Source organism: Sphaeramia orbicularis, chromosome 22, assembly GCF_902148855.1.
Source record: "Sphaeramia orbicularis chromosome 22, fSphaOr1.1, whole genome shotgun sequence".
In the NCBI taxonomy this organism is placed as follows: domain Eukaryota; kingdom Metazoa; phylum Chordata; class Actinopteri; order Kurtiformes; family Apogonidae; genus Sphaeramia; species Sphaeramia orbicularis.
The window spans coordinates 110332-132556 of record NC_043978.1 but is presented as its reverse complement, the minus strand read 5'-3'; the positions used below and the strand labels follow the sequence as shown (position 1 = coordinate 132556).

The 22225-nt window shown below is 41.8% G+C and overlaps 1 protein-coding gene and 1 long non-coding RNA gene across 2 annotated transcripts; both read right to left on the bottom strand.

The window, feature by feature from the left end:
- Nucleotides 1–4258: 4258 nt before the first annotated feature.
- On the bottom strand, nt 4259–5435 carry LOC115413143 (uncharacterized). The gene is made up of 3 exons (XR_003934436.1): nt 5403–5435; nt 5072–5329; nt 4259–5006 (listed from the first exon to the last, which is right to left on the bottom strand). It is a non-coding gene; the product is annotated as an uncharacterized LOC115413143 (long non-coding RNA).
- A 1780-nt stretch (nt 5436–7215) lies between these two features.
- LOC115413141 (uncharacterized) lies at nt 7216–22201 on the bottom strand. Its single transcript, XM_030125881.1, has 9 exons — nt 22186–22201; nt 21634–21673; nt 21168–21228; nt 20969–21067; nt 13724–13930; nt 13198–13416; nt 10389–10520; nt 7938–8144; nt 7216–7625 (listed from the first exon to the last, which is right to left on the bottom strand). The coding sequence occupies exons 2-9, from the start codon at nt 21661–21663 to the stop codon at nt 7330–7332; spliced, it is 1251 nt and encodes a 416-aa protein (XP_029981741.1). The 5' UTR covers nt 21664–21673; nt 22186–22201; the 3' UTR covers nt 7216–7329.
- Between the last annotated feature and the right edge of the window lie 24 nt (nt 22202–22225).

Genomic DNA, 22225 nt, shown 5'->3' with positions numbered 1-22225 from the left:
TATATATATATATATATATATATATATATATATATGTATATGTACAGGGTGGGGAAGCAAAATGTACAATATTTTGAGGCAGGGATTGAAAGACAGTGTATGACCAATTAATTTATTGAAAGTCATGAGAATTTATTTGCCACAAGAAAATGTCCATAATAGAAAATGTTTTTATTCTATGTGTCCTCCTTCTTTCTCAATAACTGCCTTCACACACTTCCTGAAACTTGTGCAAGTGTTCCTCAAATATTGGGGTGACAACTTCTCCCATTCTTCTTTAATAGTATCTTCCAGACTTTCTGGTAATAGTTTTGCTCATAGTCATTCTCTTCTTTCCATTATAAACAGTCTTTATGGACACTCCAACTATTTTGGAAATCTCCTTTGGTGTGACGAGTGCATTCAGCAAATCACACACTCTTTGACGTTTGCTTTCCTGATTACTCATATGGGCAAAAGTTTCTGAAAAGGTATGGATAATAGTGTTAGGTATGATTATGACATCAGTATATGTTTGGGTTCAAAACAACTGACGTAGTGTCTGCTGAGAAAAAAACAACTACATGTTCAGTGTATATTTGGCTTCCCCACCCTGTACATATATATATATATATATACATATATATATATATATATATATATATATATATATATATACATATATATATACACACACACACACACACACACACACGGGAGTAGGTTTAATTGTGTCCTTGGTGGGGACACTAAAGTGCTCCAGAAGTCCTGACAGAACTGTGGGTTCATGTGTGTCCTGCTCAGTTTGACTCCTGTGTCTCCCGTCTGTAACAGGTTCAGTCTGTGGATGTTTGTGGTCCACAGCAGTCGGGTTTTTCTGCTTTTATCTCAGATGGTCATGTGTCTTTAGTGGACGCAGATGTTTGGACTGCTGTGTAAATCCTGTCACTGGTGCATTTCATTCCTTTACTGTGGCTTCAGTGTTTCCATTTTCTGACAGGACACAAACTGGAGATTCCATTCAGGTCTGAGGAATGGGACTGACGGTGGTTCCTGCTCCCGTTCATAAACTCCACCTTCGTTGTGGGTTGGGGACAGGTCAGGTGGTCATGGGGGTGTGTCCTGCTCTGCTCTGCCTGTTCCTGGAGTACATGTTGTTCTGGGTAAGGGCCTGGCTGGTAACCAGCTGTGGGTGATACTCTTTCTTTCCCCTGTTGTGACGTTTTTTCCATCCGTCCATAAAGTGCCTGATCAGACGCTCCAGGAAACACCTGACGTGTACCCCACATGTGTGGTCACTCACACTGTGTAAAAATCAGTTTAAGGCAGAGCAGTGTGAGGACCACCACGACAAATGGACTACCTCTGTCCCTGACTCACTTCTGTCTGTTTCCTGTAGTCAGCTGATCGCAGAACATGGTGTTGATCCGACTCTCTGTGAACTCGTAGATCAGGTGCTGTCAGCTGCTGAAGGGAACAGTGCTGCTCAGGGTTAGTTACTGATGGAAGACCTGCTGGTGTGGAAATGGACGCCCCACGGTGACAGTTTCTTTGGTGAACCTGTGATCAAAATTGGGTATGGTTACATGACGTTTTTTAAATCCGATTTATTTTTCCAGAAGAAGTTAATTCGGAACTAAAGTATTTTCTCTTCTGTTTCCATGGAAATGTTAAACCTGAATAAAGGTTTACATGAGGTATTAATGAGGTAGGTCAGTGAGCAGAAGGGTTTGTGCTGCAGTGCTCACGTTGCCTTGTTCTCACAGCCCTTCTGTTAGCTTAGCTTAGCCCTTCTGTTAGCTTAGCTTAGCCCTTCTGTTAGCTTAGCTTACCATAGTCACTGCATTTCCATGGTCACATGTAGCCAGTTTTTTAAAGGTGATTTGTTGTCTTTTTTCAGTGATTTTGTCAAATCCGATTCTCTCTAATTATTTCTTCAGATCTGCGACTTACTGCACTCATACAATCTGTGGACTGTTGTGTTGACGGAAGTTGGAAAATCTTTTTGTTGAAGGGATGCATGTGCTAAATTAGCTTTGCTTTAGCGTTTTAGCTTTGCATTAGTTTTTATTTCCCAGATTTTCTTCCTGCAGTAAGTCACATGACCATGATCTGAGCCTCAGTTTGTGATCATATTGACCCCAGCGGACTAAAGGAATGATTAGGAGAACTGAACTGACCCAAACCACTCCTAAAATACTACAAATCACCTCTAAAAGCCTGGCTACGTCTGAGCAGAGGAATGAAGCCATTATGCTAAGCTAGGCTAAGCTAACGTTAGGGCTGCAGTTCAAACTGTTTGTCCCACTTGTGGAACTCGTTAGTTCAGGACAAATGAATGAATCCAAAGCCAGTGTTGAACTGTTCCTTCAGGGTTTTCCAGGCTGGTAGATCCCATCAGAATATTCCACTGGAACGCTTTGGGAAGACTAGACTGCAGTGCAGATTCTTCCACCAGCGCAGAATGTGTGCGTCATCGCCACAGGACAAGACACTGAGCATGTGCAGAATGGAAGGAATAAAGTCCAAACGGAATAAAGGCTTTACATGTCCAGGAAGAATTTAGACCGCAGTTAAAAGAGGATTAAACCACTGACTTTAATCAGGTTTAAATTTAATCTGAACTTTTCTTTTTCAACTGGAATAAGGTGTTTACATGGACATCTGAAATAGGATCCAACCTTTAATCAGATTAAACCAGGAATAAAAGTTGTCATGGAAACGCATGGATTGTTGTTCCATCCAAATTCAGGGAGGAGGTGCTTAGAACTTCTCATAATCAGTCAGGACTTTTAGGGGTTCATAAAACTGATAATTACGTTCTTAAGTATTTTTTTGGCCCCGTATGAAAACAGATGTGTCCAACTCCATCAGATCCTGTCACACATGTCAGATAACTGGTAAACTGAATCAGATCATTAAACCAGCACCTGTAGCTCTGACTCCAGCTGCAGCTCAACCATTTGAACACCTGATCATTGACTGTGTTGGATCACTGCCGTGTTCCAAATCAGATAACTGTTATTTACTTATAGTGACGTGTCAGACGACAAGGTATCCAGCTGCTTATCCGCTTCGCACAATAACAGCAAAAGGCTGTAGTTCAAGCTTTAACACAGTTCAGTTCAGTTTTTGGAATACCTCAAATAATTCAGAGTGACCAAGGTACAAATTTTTCATCCACTTTATTTTCACAGATTCTTAAACAGCTGAGGGTGAAACATCACAAAGCTTCTGCATATCCTGCACAGAACCAAGGTGCAGTAGAAAGAGTCCACCAAACCCTGAAGTCCCTGTTACACAGTTATTGTGTGGAGCTGGATCAGGACTGGGATGAGGGTTTGTTGTGGTTGTTGGCTGCCAGAGGGGGAGAGCACCGGCTTCAGTTCACAGCCCACTGACTGTCCTCCATGACTCTGGGGTCCAGTCTGGACCTCCTCAGTCCCGGGTTGATTATGTGCAGGGGTTTCAACGTTGTTTGGTTTTGGCTGTGGACATGGCTAAAGAAAATCTACACTGAATAAAAATATAAATGCAACACTTTTGTTTTTGCTCCCATTTTTCATGAGCTGAACTCAGAGATCTAAAAGTTTTTCTGTGTTCACACAAGGTTTATTTTTCTCAAATATTGTTCACAAATCTGTCTAAATGTGTGTTAGTGAACACTTGTCCTTTGCTGAGATAATCCCTCCTCCTCACAGCTGTGGCAGATCCAGATGCTGATTGGACAGCAGGATTATTGCACAGGAGGGCCTTAGGCTGGACACAACAAAAGGAAGGCCACTCTAAAATGTGCAGTACCCTCACACAGCACAATGCCACAGATGTCACCAGTTTGGAGGGAATATGCACTGGTCATGTGACTTCAGGAACGTCCAGCAGAGCTTCTGCCTGTGAACTGAATGTTCATTTCTGAACCATCAGCCGTCTGCAAAGGGGTTTCACAGAATTCATGAAGAAGACTGTGTGAGGAAAATGGTGGCCACACCAAATACTGACTGGTTTTATCTGACCCCCCTGGACCAGCCACTACAGTTAAAGTGTACATTTTAGAGTGGCCTTTTATTGTGGCCAGCCTAAGGCCCACCTGCATCTGCATCTGGATCTACCCCAGCTGTGAGGTGGATGGATTATCTCAGCAAAGGACAAAGAAGAAGTGTTCACTGACACAGATTTAGACACATTTATGAACAATATCTGAGAGAAACAGGCCTTTTGTGGACAGAGAAAAAGTTTGAGATCTTTGAGTTCAGCTCATGAAAAATGGGAGCAAAAACAAATGTGTTGCATTTATATTTTTGTTCAGTGTAGTTTGTGCACAAACTAAAATGAAAACACTGTATGACAGGAAATCTGAAATTCATATTGAAATTCATTTCTCTGCTGTTGTGGAGAATGATGAAGTCTGTTCAGCAGATGAAAGTATGTTGTGTGGCAGACTGAAAAATTCAGAAACACTGAATAATCTGGACCTTCTACTGGACCACCTACCCAGTAGAAGGTCCACAGAATTATCTGCCCTTATTAGGAGGTTTGTTAGTGATGTCCCATCACACACTCATCTGGTAGGAGAGGCACAAACCAATTCATCAGTGTTTCTATCAAGTCTCAGAAGAGAAAGGTAAGGTTTTGGAAAGTCAGGTAAAGTATGTCATTGGTGCTGGGTTAGCAGAACCTTCAGTTTGCTTGTTGGTGGACAAGGCAGACAGAACTCCAAGGTTTTACACAGACTACAGAAAAGTGAACAGTGTCACAAAACCAGGTGCTTATCCATTGCCACGTATGGATGATTGTGTTGATCAAGTGGGTTTGGCTAAATTTGTTAGCAAATTCAATTTGCTTTAAAGGCTGTTGGCAAGTTCCACTGTCACAGAGAGCAAAGGAAACTTCAGCTTTTATGTTTTCTTACACAGTGATGAGCTTTGGTCTGCGTAACACTAAAGCTAACTAAACTACAGCTAAGAGAACTACAGCTAACTAAACTACAGCTAATAAAACTACAGCTAACTAAACTACAGCTAATAAAACTACAGCTAACTAAACAATAGCTAATAAAACTAAAGCTATTTTACACTAAAACTAATTAAGCTACAGGTAACTAAACTACAGGTAATTAAACTACAGCTAACTAAGCCACAGCTAATTAAACTTCAGCTCAGTAAACTACAGCTAAACTAAACTACAGCTAACTAAACCACTGCTAATTAAACTTCAGCTAAGTAAACTACAGGTAATTACACTAAAGCTAACCAAACTACAGCTAATTCAACTACAGCTAACTAAACTACAGCTAATTAAACTACAGCGAACTAATCCACAGCTATTTAAACTACAGCTAACTAAACTACAGCTAATTGAACTACAGCTAATTAAACTACAGCTAATAAAGCCACAGCTAATTAATCTACAGCTAATCAGACTACAGCTAACTAAACTACAGCTAATAAAACTACAGCTAACTAAACTACAGCTAAGAGAACTACAGCTAACTAAACTACAGCTAATAAAACTACAGCTAACTAAACTACAGCTAACTAAACTACAGCTAAGAGAACTACAGCTAACTAAAATATAGCTAATAAAACTACAGCTAACTAAACAATAGCTAATAAAACTACAGCTAACTAAACAATAGCTAATAAAACTACAGCTATTTTACACTAAAACTAATTAAGCTACAGGTAACTAAACTACAGGTAATTACACTAAAGCTAACTAAATAACAGCTAACTAGACTACAGCTAATTACAAAACAGCTAACTAAACTACAGCTAAACTAAACTACAGCTAACTAAGCCACAGCTAATTAAACTTCAGCTAACTAAACTACAGCTAATTAAACTACAGCGCACTAATCTACAGCTAACTAAACTACAGCTAATTGAACTACAGCTAATTAAACTACAGCTAATAAAGCCACAGCTAATTAATCTACAGCTAATCAGACTACAGCTAACTAAACTACAGCTAACTACAGCCAATTAAACTACAGCTAACTAAACTACTGCTAACTAAACTACAGTAAATAAAACTACAGATAATTCATCTACAGCTAACTAAACTACATCTAATTAAACTACAGCTAACAAACTAAAGCAAACTAAACTACAGCTAACTAAAGCCGATTAAACTACATTTAACTAAACTACAGCTAACTAAACTACCGCTAACTAAACTACAGCTAATCAAACTACAGCTAATTCATGTACAGCTAATTAAACTACAGCTAACTAAACTACAGCTAATTAAACTACAGCTAACAAACTACAGTTAACTACAGCCAATTAAACTACATTTAACTAAACTACAGGTAACTAAACTACTGCTGACTGAACTACAGCTAATTAAACTACAGGAGTGCATTTAAGAGATTAAAGACTAGATGACCAACTACTTTCTGCTGTTAAACTCAGACTAAACTGAAGTCGTCGTGTTTAAACTCAGACTAAACTGAAGTCGTCGCATTTAAACTCAGACTAAACTGAAGTCGTCGCGTTTAATCTCAGACTAAACTGAAGTTGTTGTGTTTAAACTCAGACTAAACAGAAGTCGTCGCGTTTAAACTCAGAGTAAAACTGAAGTCGTCGCGTTTAAACTCAGACTAAACTGAAGTCGTCGCATTTAATCTCAGACTAAACTGAAGTTGTCGTGTTTAAACTCAGACTAAACAGAAGTCGTCGCGTTTAAACTCAGAGTAAAACTGAAGTCGTCGCATTTAATTTCAGACTAAACTGAGGTTGTCGCGTTTAAACTCAGACTAAACAGAAGTCCTCGTGTTTAATCTCAGACTAAACTGACGTCGTCGCGTTTAAACTCAGACTAAACTGAAGTCGTGTTTAATCTCAGACTAAACTGAAGTCGTTGTGTTTAAACTCAGACTAAACTGAAGTCGTGTTTAATCTCAGACTAAACTGAAGTCGTTGTGTTTAAACTCAGACTAAACTGAAGTCGTTGTGTTTAATCTCAGACTAACCTGAAGTCGTTGTGTTTAAACTCAGACTAAACTGAAGTCGTTGTGTTTAATCTCAGACTAAACTGAAGTCGTTGTGTTTAAACTCAGACTAAACTGAAGTTACCCACAGAACCGTTGGATTGTATGGATCTGTGAAATCCAAACCAGTGATCATTCCCTACAGGTGGACTTTAATGACTTCATTCTAAAACTGACCGTCGTCAGATGTCACATTATTCTACAGTTGATTATTTGTTGAAAATTCACTAAGTTGAGTTTGTTTGTGATGTTGCAGTGGTTTTATTTTGAAAGGTATTTCCTCTTTCACTGGGTTATTATACAACATCGATTACATTTGTTGAACAGATCCACTCATGTTCCTCAGTTTTATGTTGTGATTACTTTCTTTTGACATAGCTATAGATGGATTGTATCAATGAGTTTGTCTGATTACCAGAGGGCGGGGCATATTTACCTCTTTTACCGTAACGTTTACACTGGTCATATAGTTTTTGAATGGCCTCATCGTTTCTTTTACACCTCAGTAATCCGTTCATGGTCTCATGGAAGAGAATGTGAATTTCTTTCTTGACGTTTGGGTACAAATGCGACCAATCAGTTTCTTCAATCGAGTTGTCTTCTTTTCTGAGGTGATGCATCAACACTAGAATCACAGGCTTCTGTCCCAAACACTCTGAAAGAGACAACAGAGTCCAGGGTTACATCAGGGTAGGGTGTCCTGGACATGACAGACCCCCACCACCCCCACCACCTGACCATAACCCAAACCCCTACCCCAAACCAAAACCCCTTCCTGTACCCCTACCCAAGCCCCTTCCCCTACTCAAACCCCACACCCTACCCTTTCATCTACTTGACACAACCACAGACGTGAATGTAGAATCAGATCCAGATTCCGGACTGGTTTTACCACCTGAGTAAATCCAAACTACCCCGTCCTCATCCCAGAACCTGTAGTCCACAGTAATCCTCCACAGATGTTTACCTGGGATCCTCCTCATCGCTGCTTCCACATCTGATCCCACACGAGACACGATTGGACAGAAGATGACGACAACATCACAGTCCTGAGGGTTTGAGACCATGTCCACTTTGAGACTCTGCAGACTGGTGACCTGCTCCAGTATGTCTCTGTCAGCTCCATGGGTTTTACCGGTGACCACAGTGTAGACCTTCACCTCCGAACATGTCCCTGAAATCACACATTTCAGCCACTGGATGGATTTTCTTTGTGCTAACATGAATAGATTTAATCTTCTCACTTCGTCTCAGTGACGATACAAAGTAATCATCAGGATTTCAGGGACATTTACTGTTGAATGAACACACACACATTGGACAAACTGAACGTTCAAACAAACTCTTACATTTGCTGCTTTAAATGGATCTATTTAATATTTTCATTTTAAAAAATTATGTGCAATGATTATGTTTTTCTTCCTTTTCATTCACAATATAATGAGTAGTTGAACAGTTGCTCATTTTATCTTGTACGTTGTCTGCAGCAGATTTCCAGTGTGTTACAGCTCAGTAGTGAACTGTTGTAATTATCCATTCAGAGGAAATCTAAAAACCGGTTTTTAAACACGCATCAGTCACTCATCTAACCCTTTCATTAAAGCCTCAGATACAAACGCTACGAACAACTACAAACACTGTGTGAACGACTTATGGACCATTTCATACGACCTTCTCCAGGTGTTCTGATCAGAATGGAGTGTTCATGGACCGTTCCTCAGTTCATATCCAGGTCAGTGATCCTGTCCTAGACTTTCCACCAAAGCAGAACCAAACCCCCTTTAACAGGACGCACTAAGCAATGAATATGAACAACTGAGGAACAACACAGGACATGTGTGTGTGTGTGTGTGTGTGTGTGTGTGTGTGTGTGTATATATATATATATATATATATATATATATATATACATATATATATATATATATATATATATATATAAAAGGCCTGTAACAGTACACAAAATTTTCGGTTCAGTACGTTTTTGGTTTTCAAAGCCACAGTTCGGTTTTTTTTGGTTCAGTACAGGAAGAAAGAAAACCCCTCAAAATGTCTTTAATGCATTTAGGAATTTTTGAACATTCTTCCACCAATTTTTGAACACAATAGAATATAGAAAAACAGGAATAATATAATTCTGCTGCTATAAATCAAATAGAAAATAAAATATTACTAAATGTATTTTAAACATTAGTTTTGCACTTTTCCCTGAAAGGGAGTTTTGAACAAACAACACAAATCTAATCCCAGTTCTGTCAGTTCACATTCTGCAGAAAAATAACAAAAAAAAATTCCACTTCAAGTGCAACATTAACAAGAGAGCAAACTGGTATTCTGCTGAAACAAACTGAAGAGAAACACTGAAAAATATATTAACCTAATTATTTATTTTAGGACAGATAAACTGTTTAGGCCACTGTGTGTACATGTGTGTGTGTGTGTGTGTGTGTGTGTGTGTGTGTGTGTGTGTGTGTGTGTACAGGGTGCGATTTGTCAAAAACACAGAGGGGGGGATTTCTTTTTTTTTTTTTTTTTTTGTCAGAGGTGGGATGGGGGTGGGGCTGTACATGGGGGTTCTGTCCATAACTAACGTAACATAACGAATGCTGGTATGAAACGAAAGTGAAACTTTACATCCTTTCAACTCCTGTACAACTTCCAACTCCCAGGTTCTATTCCTCTGTTATACAGCATGTGTGTGTGTGTGTGTGTGTGTGTGTGTGTGTGTGTGTGTGTGTGAGAGACAGACAGAGCTAGTGTCAGTGTTGTAGAACTACCGTAGTTCCTAGGGGCCAAACAGTGTTCGTCTTCTCTCCGTCTCTTTCCTGGTTGTTGTCTTTCACCTGAACCTGAACTGATCCAAACTGGACTGGACTGATGCTGGAGGGTCTGCAGTCTGTTCCCTTCAGGTTCACATCAGATTTGTTGTTTTTTTTAACCTTAAGGAAGCAGCTATTTCATATTTCGAGTCATTGTGCACTAGTTCCATATGTCCGTGTGAAAGGATTTAAAGTTCCACATCCAACAACGTCTTTTGTTTCTTTTCTTTTTGTCAACATACTGTGCTGTTTCGGTTCAGCTGTGGACCGAACTGAACAGGTGTGTACTGAAACGGTTTGGTACGTGTACCATTACAGGCCTAATACACATATATATGTGTGTATATATATATATATATATATATATATATATATATATATATATATATATATATATATATATATATATATATATACCTAACTACAACTACTACCACTACTATATAAATAGAATTTCAGTTAAATATGTCTTTAATTGTCCTTTAATTGACACATTTTAGGGAATATGGAACATTTTCTACAGTTAAACCAGAATGAAATGAAATGAAATGAAATGAAATGAAATGAAATGAGCTGAAAGGCAGATGGGAAAACTCCACCTGGGCTGTCTCCATCAGGTCCATGTGAGGGGGTGGGACAGAGGCGCTTTGACCCCCCACCTGTGTGGTAGGTCTCATCAGGAGCAGGTGGAGAACTGGATAACTGCTTTTTCAGCTCCTTGATCTCCGACTCTGAAACAAACACAAGTGAAAACCTGAACTGCAGTGAAGCCAGTGCTGTGCAAAGGCTGAGCTGACTGCTGCATCCACCAGGGGGCACTGTGGAGCAGTACAGCCAAACAGCCTCATCACACCCATCTGCTTCACAGAAACACTGAAGCACATGCTTTTACACTGAGGATCAGAAAACAACCAGTGAAGAAAAACTCATTTAGGATAAAAACACACTGATGTTTGTTCAACACAAATAAATAAGAAAACAGAGAATGTGTCCACGTAGAGTTTTTACTCAGAAGCGTCAGGAAACAGTGGAGTTTATTCACATGGATGAGTCTGGTTCAAACTCAACCTGCAGGTCAAAGGTCAACACACACATCACCCACTGCAGCTCCGCCCACATCCTCACAGAGATAGACCCACCAACATGATGTGTGTGTGTGTGTGTGTGTGTGTGTGTGTGTGTGTGTGTGTGAGACAGATGATGTCACTATCATAAGGTTAGGCTGAAGGCGTCCACACACTGTGTGATTATTTCGATCGTTGGATCCAGCTCCATCTTAAACTGTGAATCAATGGAAAAGTCAGGCTCACCATTCATGTTCTCACACTGTAGGACCATACACCAGAGGATGCACCACACTGTAGGACCATACACCAGAGGATGCACCACACTGTAGGACCATACACCAGAGGACGCACCACACTGTAGGACCATACACCAGAGGATGCACCACACTGTAGGACCATACACCAGAGGATGCACCACACTGTAGGACCATACACCAGAGGATGCACCACACTGTAGGACCATACACCAGAGGATGCACCACACTGTAGGACCATACACCAGAGGACGCACCACACGTTCCAGTGTTGTATCTTGAAATACAACATTAAAATACCAAGTAATCCGTATGTGCGTAGACGATTGTGTATTGGTGTGAGTCACCAAATGGTAGTGCTAAACACAAACCAACGAGCTGCTTTGGTAACATGTGCCATTATCTGTGAGGAATCAAAACAGAAGAAAAGACGACCACATGTTTGGTGCAGGAGTTGTTTGTCCAGACGTGGACAGTATGGGCTGTCAGTCCTACAGCAAAGGGAACTAGAGGGAAGATGCAACAGATAAACTGCACTAGGACAATAGACAGCTACTGTTAGCTTAGCATTAGCTTACAGTAGCTGGATATTATTGTATTGGTGCATGCACAGTGTGAGAATCTGAGGCCCATGGGCTCGTGGCAGTGCTTTGACAGTGCCATACCCTCAGGAGGAGCCAGCAGGATTTCAACCAGCTGCATTTTCCTTGAGAACACACGATTGCTGGTGGTGAGGTGGTGGTGAGGTGTTCATGTCTTCTCCTTAGCCCATGTCCACTGCACCAAGAACCACACACCATCAGAGGAACATCTGGACCCATCCACAAAGAGAAGCACCAGTGAATGGTCTAAAATCACACAGTGTATGGACGCCTTTAGGCAGAACCACCTGGAGTTTGTGGAGCTGAAACACAGACCTGTCCATCCAAGTCCTGAGCACAGCAGGAAACACCTACTGGACAAACAGCTACTGGACAAACAGCTACTGGACAAACAGCTACTGGACAAACAGCTACTGGACAAACACCTACTGGACAAACACCTACTGGACAAACAGCAACTGGACAAACACCTACTGGACAAATGCCTACTGGACAAACAGCTACTGGACAAACACCTACTGGACAAACAGCTACTGGACAAACAGCTACTGGACAAACACCTACTGGACAAATGCCTACTGGACAAACAGCTACTGGACAAACACCTACTGGACAAACACCTACTGGACAAACACCTACTGGACAAACAGCAACTGGACAAACACCTACTGGACAAACACCTACTGGACAAACACCTACTGGACAAAGGGACTGAACTGAAGTTACTGGTGGATTCAATGGGATTATACAGGATCTGAGTTCTATGAAATACTCTGAACATTCAGTCCAGATGGACTTTAGTGAATATGTACAGTTGGTTCCATACTCTAACCCACTGACCTACTGAAAACAACACATTACACTGATTTTATTACAATTTCTGAAAATACATGAAGTCTTTCAGTAATAACCTGTTGTCGTCTCTTTACTTTGAGTCGTGTGGTGACAATAGGTTTTGGTTCTGCCTTTAGGGGTCATTAAAAAGTCTTGTCTGGACAGTCAGAGGGTTTAAAGGTCAAAGGTAAAGATGAAACAGTTGAACCAGGATCATGAAGAGCTTTATAGTAATGATAACATGGAAAACCAATCCTGAGATGGCTGACAGATGAGAAGTGTGTGTGGTCCAGGTCAGAACATGAGCAGCTTCATTTACAGAAGCTGAAACTGATTCACTGACTAAACTGAAGTCATCATGTTTAAACTCAGATTAAACTGAAGTCATCATGTTTAAACTCAGATTAAACTGAAGTCGTCGTTTTTAAACTCAGACTAAACTGAAGATGTCAGATGTCACATTATTCTACAGTTGATCATTTGTTGAAAATTCCCTAAGTTGAGTCTGTTTGTGATGTTGCAGTGGTTTTATTTTGAAAGGTATTTCCTCTTTTACTGGGTTATTATACAACATCGATGACATTACATTACATTACATTACATTACAGTTCCCTGAGTTTTTCTGATTACCAGAGGGCGGGGCATATTTACCTCTTTTAGCGTAACGTTTACACTGGTCACGTAGTTTTTGAATGGCCTCATCGTTTCTTTTACACCTCAGTAATCCGTTCATGGTCTCATGGAAGAGAATGTGAATTTCTTTCTTGACGTTTGGGTACAAATGCGACCAATCAGTTTCTTCAATCGAGTTGTCTTCTTTTCTGAGGTGATGCATCAACACTAGAATCACAGGCTTCTGTCCCAAACACTCTGAAAGAGACAACAGAGTCCAGGGTTAGATCAGGGTAGGGTGTCCTGGACATGACAGACCCCCACCACCCCACCACCTGACCTAACCCAAACCCTACCCCAACCAAACCCCTTCCTGTACCCCTACCCAAGCCCCTTCCCCTACTCAAACCCCACACCCTACCCTTTCATCTACTTGACACAACCACAGACGTGAATGTAGAATCAGATCCAGATTCCGGACTGGTTTTACCACCTGAGTAAATCCAAACTACCCCGTCCTCATCCCAGAACCTGTAGTCCACAGTAATCCTCCACAGATGTTTACCTGGGATCCTCCTCATCGCTGCTTCCACATCTGATCCCACACGAGACACGATTGGACAGAAGATGACGACAACATCACAGTCCTGAGGGTTTGAGACCATGTCCACTTTGAGACTCTGCAGACTGGTGACCTGCTCCAGTATGTCTCTGTCAGCTCCATGGGTTTTACCGGTGACCACAGTGTAGACCTTCACCTCCGAACATGTCCCTGAAATCACACATTTCAGCCACTGGATGGATTTTCTTTGTGCTAACATGAATAGATTTAATCTTCTCACTTCGTCTCAGTGACGATACAAAGTAATCATCAGGATTTCAGGGACATTTACTGTTGAATGAACACACACACATTGGACAAACTGAACGTTCAAACAAACTCTTACATTTGCTGCTTTAAATGGATCTATTTAATATTTTCATTTTAAAAAATTATGTACAATGATTATGTTTTTCTTCCTTTTCACTCACAATATAATGAGTAGTTGAACAATTGCTCATTTTATCTTGTACGTTGTCTGCAGCAGATTTCCAGTGTGTTACAGCTCAGTAGTGAACTGTTGTAATTATCCATTCAGAGGAAATCTAAAAACCAGTTTTTAAACACGCATCAGTCACTCATCTAACCCTTTCATTAAAGCCTCAGACACAAACGCTACGAACAACTACAAACACTGTGTGAACAATTTATAGACCATTTCATACGACCTTCTCCAGGTGTTCTGATCAGAATGGAGTGTTCATGGACCGTTCCTCAGTTCATATCCAGGTCAGTGATCCTGTCCTAGACTTTCCACCAAAGCAGAACCAAACCCCCTTTAACAGGACGCACTAAGCAATGAATATGAACAACTGAAGAACAACACAGGACATGTGTGTGTGTGTGTGTGTGTGTGTGTGTATATATATATATATATATATATATATATATATATATATATATACACATATATACATATATATATATATATATATATATATATATATATATATATATATATATAAAGGCCTGTAACAGTACACAAAATTTTCGGTTCAGTACGTTTTTGGTTTTCAAAGCCACAGTTCGTTTTTTTTTTGGTTCAGTACAGGAAGAAAGAAAACCCCTCAAAATGTCTTTAATGCATTTAGGAACTTTTTGATCATTCTTCCACCAATTTTTGAACACAATAGAATATAGAAAAACAGGAATAATATAATTCTGCTGCTATAAATCAAACAGAAAATAAAATATTACTAAATGTATTTTAAACATTAGTTTTGCACTTTTCCCTGAAAGGGAGTTTTGAACAAACAACACAAATCTAATCCCAGTTCTGTCAGTTCACATTCTGCAGAAAAAAACAAAAAAAAAATTCCACTTCAAGTGCAACATTAACTAGAAGCACTCGGAGAGCGCAGACCTCCGCCAAGGCTGATCAGTGGCCCCCCCCCCGTGGGCCCCCCCACCCCCGATCACCACCAAAATTTAATCATTTCTTCCTTATCCCATTTCCAACAAACTCTGAAAATTTCATAACAAATCTGTCCATAACTTTTTGAGTTATGTTGCACACTAACGGACAGACAAACAAACAAACAAACAAACCCTGGCAAAAACATAACCTCCTTGGCGGAGGTAACAAGAGAGAAAACTGGTATTCTGTTGAAACAAATTGAAGAGAAACACTGAAAAATATATTAACCTAATTATTTATTTCAGGACAGATAAACTGTTTAGGACACTGTGTGTACGTGTGTGTGTGTGTGTGTGTGTGTGTGTGTGTGTGTGTGTGTGTGTGTCTGTGTGTGTGTGAGAGAGAGAAAGAGACAGACAGACAGAGCTAGTGTCAGTGTTGTAGAACTACCGTAGTTCCTAGGGGCCAAACAGTGTTCGTCTTCTCTCCGTCTCTTTCCTGGTTGTTGTCTTTCACCTGAACCTGAACTGATCCAAACTGGACTGGACTGATGCTGGAGGGTCTGCAGTCTGTTCCCTTCAGGTTCACGTCAGATTTGTTGTTTTTTTTAACCTTAAGGAAGCAGCTATTTCATATTTCGAGTCATTGTGCACTAGTTCCATATGTCCGTGTGAAAGGATTTAAAGTTCCACATCCAACAACGTCTTTTGTTTCTTTTCTTTTTGTCAACATACTGTGCTGTTTCGGTTCAGCTGTGGACCGAACTGAACAGGTGTGTACTGAAACGGTTTGGTACGTGTACCATTACAGGCCTAATACACACATACATACATATATATATATATATATATATATATATATATATATATATATATATATATATATATATATATATATATATATATATATATATATATATATATATATTTGTAAACCTAACTACAACTACTACCACTACTACATAAATAGAATTTCAGTTAAATATGTCTTTACTTGTCCTCAGCTCCACAGTTGTCCTCTGTCCAGAGCAGATTGTATTTTGCTGTTGTGTCCTGTGCATTGTCCTCATGGACAGATCCATGTAGTCTAATATGATCCTATAATAGTTGTAAAGTTCATCCACCGTCCACCACTGAACACAGGACTCACAGCTGACTAGAAGGTGCAGCTCAGGTGTGTGTCATAAATGCACAGTTTATTTCATCCAATAAAGGTCAGATTTTGGAGGAGGATATGTTCAGTAGATGTGACCTGACTCCAGTCATTATTCCATGGAGTCCCTTCTGCTTTCAAATGTCAAAGGTCATCAGTGGAATCATCCCTTCTGGGCATAAATTCTGTGTTTTACATATTTAAGACAAATCAGTCCATCTGTGGGCTGTCGTAATGCCTGATGAGAAGGATTTCTCCTCTTGTTTTGGAAAAAGTCAGTTACACCACAGTAATGAAGTCGGACACATTTTAGGGAATATGGAACATTTTCTACAGTTAAACCAGAATGAAATGAAATGAAATGAAATGAAATGAGCTGAAAGGCAGATGGGAAAACTCCACCTGGGCTGTCTCCATCAGGTCCATGTGAGGGGGTGGGACAGAGGCGCTTTGACCCCCCACCTGTGTGGTAGGTCTCATCAAGAGCAGGTGGAGAACTGGATAACTGCTTTTTCAGCTCCTTGATCTCCGACTCTGAAACAAACACAAGTGAAAACCTGAACTGCAGTGAAGCCAGTGCTGTGCAAAGGCTGAGCTGACTGCTGCATCCACCAGGGGGCACTGTGGAGCAGTACAGCCAAACAGCCTCATCACACCCATCTGCTTCACAGAAACACTGAAGCACATGCTTTTACACTGAGGATCAGAAAACAACCAGTGAAGAAAAACTCATTTAGGATAAAAACACACTGATGTTTGTTCAACACAAATAATAAGAAAACAGAGAATGTGTCCACGTAGAGTTTTTACTCAGAAGCGTCAGGAAACAGTGGAGTTTATTCACATGGATGAGCCTGGTTCAAACTCAACCTGCAGGTCAAAGGTCAACACACACATCACCCACTGCAGCTCCGCCCACATCCTCACAGAGATAGACCCACCAACATGATGTGTGTGTGTGTGTGTGTGTGTGTGTGTGTGTGTGTGTGTGAGACAGATGATGTCACTATCATAAGGTTAGGCTGAAGGCGTCCACACACTGTGTGATTATTTCGATCGTTGGATCCAGCTCCATCTTAAACTGTGAATCAATGGAAAAGTCAGGCTCACCATTCATGTTCTCACACTGTAGGACCATACACCAGAGGATGCACCACACTGTAGGACCATACACCAGAGGATGCACCACACTGTAGGACCATACACCAGAGGACGCACCACACTGTAGGACCATACACCAGAGGATGCACCACACTGTAGGACCATACACCAGAGGATGCACCACACTGTAGGACCATACACCAGAGGATGCACCACACTGTAGGACCATACACCAGAGGACGCACCACACTGTAGGACCATACACCAGAGGATGCACCACACTGTAGGACCATACACCAGAGGATGCACCACACTGTAGGACCATACACCAGAGGACGCACCACACGTTCCAGTGTTGTATCTTGAAATACAACATTAAAATACCAAGTAATCCGTATGTGCGTAGACGATTGTGTATTGGTGTGAGTCACCAAATGGTAGTGCTAAACACAAACCAACGAGCTGCTTTGGTAACATGTGCCATTATCTGTGAGGAATCAAAACAGAAGAAAAGACGACCACATGTTTGGTGCAGGAGTTGTTTGTCCAGACGTGGACAGTATGGGCTGTCAGTCCTACAGCAAAGGGAACTAGAGGGAAGATGCAACAGATAAACTGCACTAGGACAATAGACAGCTACTGTTAGCTTAGCATTAGCTTACAGTAGCTGGATATTATTGTATTGGTGCATGCACAGTGTGAGAATCTGAGGCCCATGGGCTCGTGGCAGTGCTTTGACAGTGCCATACCCTCAGGAGGAGCCAGCAGGATTTCAACCAGCTGCATTTTCCTTGAGAACACACGATTGCTGGTGGTGAGGTGGTGGTGAGGTGTTCATGTCTTCTCCTTAGCCCATGTCCACTGCACCAAGAACCACACACCATCAGAGGAACATCTGGACCCATCCACAAAGAGAAGCACCAGTGAATGGTCTAAAATCACACAGTGTATGGACGCCTTTAGGCAGAACCACCTGGAGTTTGTGGAGCTGAAACACAGACCTGTCCATCCAAGTCCTGAGCACAGCAGGAAACACCTACTGGACAAACAGCTACTGGACAAACAGCAACTGGACAAACAGCTACTGGACAAACAGCTACTGGACAAACAGCTACTGGACAAACACCTACTGGACAAACAGCTACTGGACAAACAGCTACTGGACAAACAGCTACTGGACAAACACCTACTGGACAAACACCTACTGGACAAACAGCTACTGGACAAACACCTACTGGACAAACAGCTACTGGACAAACAGCTACTGGACAAACACCTACTGGACAAACAGCTACTGGACAAACAGCTACTGGACAAACACCCACTGGACAAACAGCAACTGGACAAACACCTACTGGACAAACACCCACTGGACAAACAGCAACTGGACAAACACCTACTGGACAAACACCTACTGGACAAACACCAACTGGACAAGCACCAACTGGACAACAGCTACTGGACAAACACCTACTGGACAAACGCCTACTGGACAAACACCCACTGGACAAACACCTACTGGACAAACACCTACTGGACAAACACCCACTGGACAAACACCCACTGGACAAACACCCACTGGACAAACACCTACTGGACAAACAGCTACTGGACAAACACCCACTGGACAAACACCTACTGGACAAACAGCTACTGGACAAACAGCTACTGGACAAACACCTACTGGACAAACAGCTACTGGACAAACAGCTACTGGACAAACACCTACTGGACAAACAGCTACTGGACAAACAGCTACTGGACAAACACCAACTGGACAAACAGCAACTGGACAAACACCTACTGGACAAACACCCACTGGACAAACACCAACTGGACAAACACCTACTGGACAAACACCTACTGGACAAACACCAACTGGACAAACACCAACTGGACAACAGCTACTGGACAAACACCTACTGGACAAACACCAACTGGACAAACAGCTACTGGACAAACACCGACTGGACAAACGCCTACTGGACAAACACCTACTGGACAAACACCTACTGGACAAACACCTACTGGACAAACATCTACTGGACAAACACCTACTGGACAAACAGCTACTGGACAAACACCTACTGGACAAACAGCTACTGGACAAACACCTTCTGGACAAACAGCTACTGGACAAACAGCAACTGGACAAACACCTACTGGACAAACAGCTACTGGACAAACAGCAACTGGACAAACACCTACTGGACAAACAGCTACTGGACAAACACCAACTGGACAAACAGCAACTGGACAAACACCTACTGGACAAACAGCTACTGGACCAACACCTACTGGACAAGCACTAACTGGACAACAGCTACTGGACAAACACCTACTGGACAAACAGCTACTGGACAAACAGCTACTGGACAAACACCGACTGGACAAACGCCTACTGGACAAACACCTACTGGACAAACACCCACTGGACAAACAGCAACTGGACAAACACCTACTGGACCAACACCTACTGGACAAACACCAACTGGACAAGCACCAACTGGACAACAGCTACTGGACAAACACCTACTGGACAAACGCCTACTGGACAAACAGCTACTGGACAAACACCGACTGGACAAACGCCTACTGGACAAACACCTACTGGACAAACACCTACTGGACAAACACCCACTGGACAAACATCTACTGGACAAACACCTACTGGACAAACAGCTACTGGACAAACACCTACTGGACAAACAGCTACTGGACAAACAGCTACTGGACAAACACCTACTGGACAAACAGCTACTGGACAAACACCCACTGGACAAACACCTACTGGACAAACACCCACTGGACAAACAGCTACTGGACAAACACCTACTGGACAAACAGCTACTGGACAAACACCTACTGGACAAACAGCTACTGGACAAACAGCTACTGGACAAACAGCTACTGGACAAACACCCACTGGACAAACAGCAACTGGACAAACACCTACTGGACAAACACCAACTGGACAAGCACTAACTGGACAACAGCTACTGGACAAACACCTACTGGACAAACAGCTACTGGACAAACAGCTACTGGACAAACACCGACTGGACAAACGCCTACTGGACGAACGCCTACTGGACGAACAGCTACTGGACAAACACCTACTGGACAAACACCTACTGGACAAACAGCTACTGGACAAACACTGACTGGACAAACACCTACTGGACAAACGCCTACTGGACGAACAGCTACTGGACAAACGCCTACTGGACAAACAGCTACTGGACAAACACCTACTGGACAAACACCTACTGGACAAACGCCTACTGGACGAACAGCTACTGGACAAACGCCTACTGGACAAACAGCTACTGGACAAACACCTACTGGACAAAGGGACTGAACTGAAGTTACTGGTGGATCCAATGGGATTATACAGGATCTGAGTTCTATGAAATACTCTGAACATTCAGTCCAGATGGACTTTAGTGAATATGTACAGTTGGTTCCATACTCTAACCCACTGACCTACTGAAAACAACACATTACACTGATTTTATTACAATTTCTGAAAATACATGAAGTCTGTCATTAATAATCTCCTGCAGAGGAATCCAAAAACAAAGATAGGCCCTGCTGACCTTTTGATTGGAGATGATCCTTCAGAGGTTTGAGGAAATCAAGCAGATCTTTGGTGTGTCCAGGAGTACGGCTGTGGTTGGAGACCAGCTTTAGAGCACCTGCAGAGAAACCATGGGTTAAAATCATAGTCATCAGATGAATGATGGAAGTATTAACCAGGCCTGTGTCTGAAAAGCACAGTTTTAAATAGTGTAGTACCGTCTAAACATTCTTCTGGTAGTTTCAGTTCCTGCAGAATCACATTCAGCTGCTCCTGCATCTGGAAAACACAACATGTGAAAAAACCACAAGTCTCTGTTGTGTTTGTTTGACCTCTGACCCCAGAATGAAGCCCTCAGAAAACACTGAAGTTCAGACAAACAGGACCCTTCAGTGGGGGGGACCCTCAGCTGTGTGCATGTGCCCCCACCCAACTGCATTTTTCTGTGCAGAGAGAGGGGGTCTAAGGACAGAGAATGCCCAGGACGTTATGTCTGGGATGTCACCTGTGGAAATTAAAAGGCCAATTCAGTGCTGAATGCAAACATTTTGTCTTCATCTTATTTCCCCTGCTGATGGTTTATCCACTTGTGTCCTTCAAATGTGTTGGAGGTGCTTTAGAAAATAAGTGACCTGTTCCAACGGAGTTACCTGGACACTCAGACCACCTTCAGCATTAACTGACCTGCTGTGCTTCACCACCAGAGGGATCCATGTCCAATGAACTGTGAGAAGAAGCAGTTCAGTCATCAGGAACACAGGCAGATGTTTCAGACAAAGGCACAAACACTGATCATGTCAGAATGTTTCAGATTTGAAGGAACATTCCCCTGAACACTAAGAAGCACAGACTCATTCTATTTACCCAAATGAAAGTAGAATTCAAATGGAATTAATCCAGTGAACAAGGTGAACATCACTAAACACAGCTTCAATCAGCTTCATGATTCATGTTCCAACAGAATAAACTGTTTATCTGATAGTAACACCAGCACCACCACAGTCAAACATATCATTTCATCCTGTACTAAAGGCCTCAGTGGGTCACTAATAGTCAGACCAGTGGATCTGCAGCACCACCTACAGGTGACCCCATCTATCAAACACACATGAACCAGGACCACAGATCATCCAACAGGTTAAACATGATAAAACCCAGTCCCAGTTTACCCATAATTCTGTGTGTGAAGTGAACCAGCTGAATGTTAGCCTGTCAGTAGAACATGCAGAAACGTACCTGCAGCGTCTGGAAAGTCCTCAGCTCTATAACTGGACCA

Coding starts and splice junctions, on each gene's coding strand:
- LOC115413141 (XM_030125881.1), bottom strand. CDS start 21,663: ATGGATCCCTCTGGTGGTGAAGCACAGCAG. Junction 8,145..10,388: donor ACCTGATGGAGACAGCCCAG/GTGGAGTTTTCC, acceptor GTGTGATTTCAG/GGACATGTTCGGAGGTGAAG. Junction 7,626..7,937: donor AGCGATGAGGAGGATCCCAG/GTAAACATCTGT, acceptor TGTCTCTTTCAG/AGTGTTTGGGACAGAAGCCT.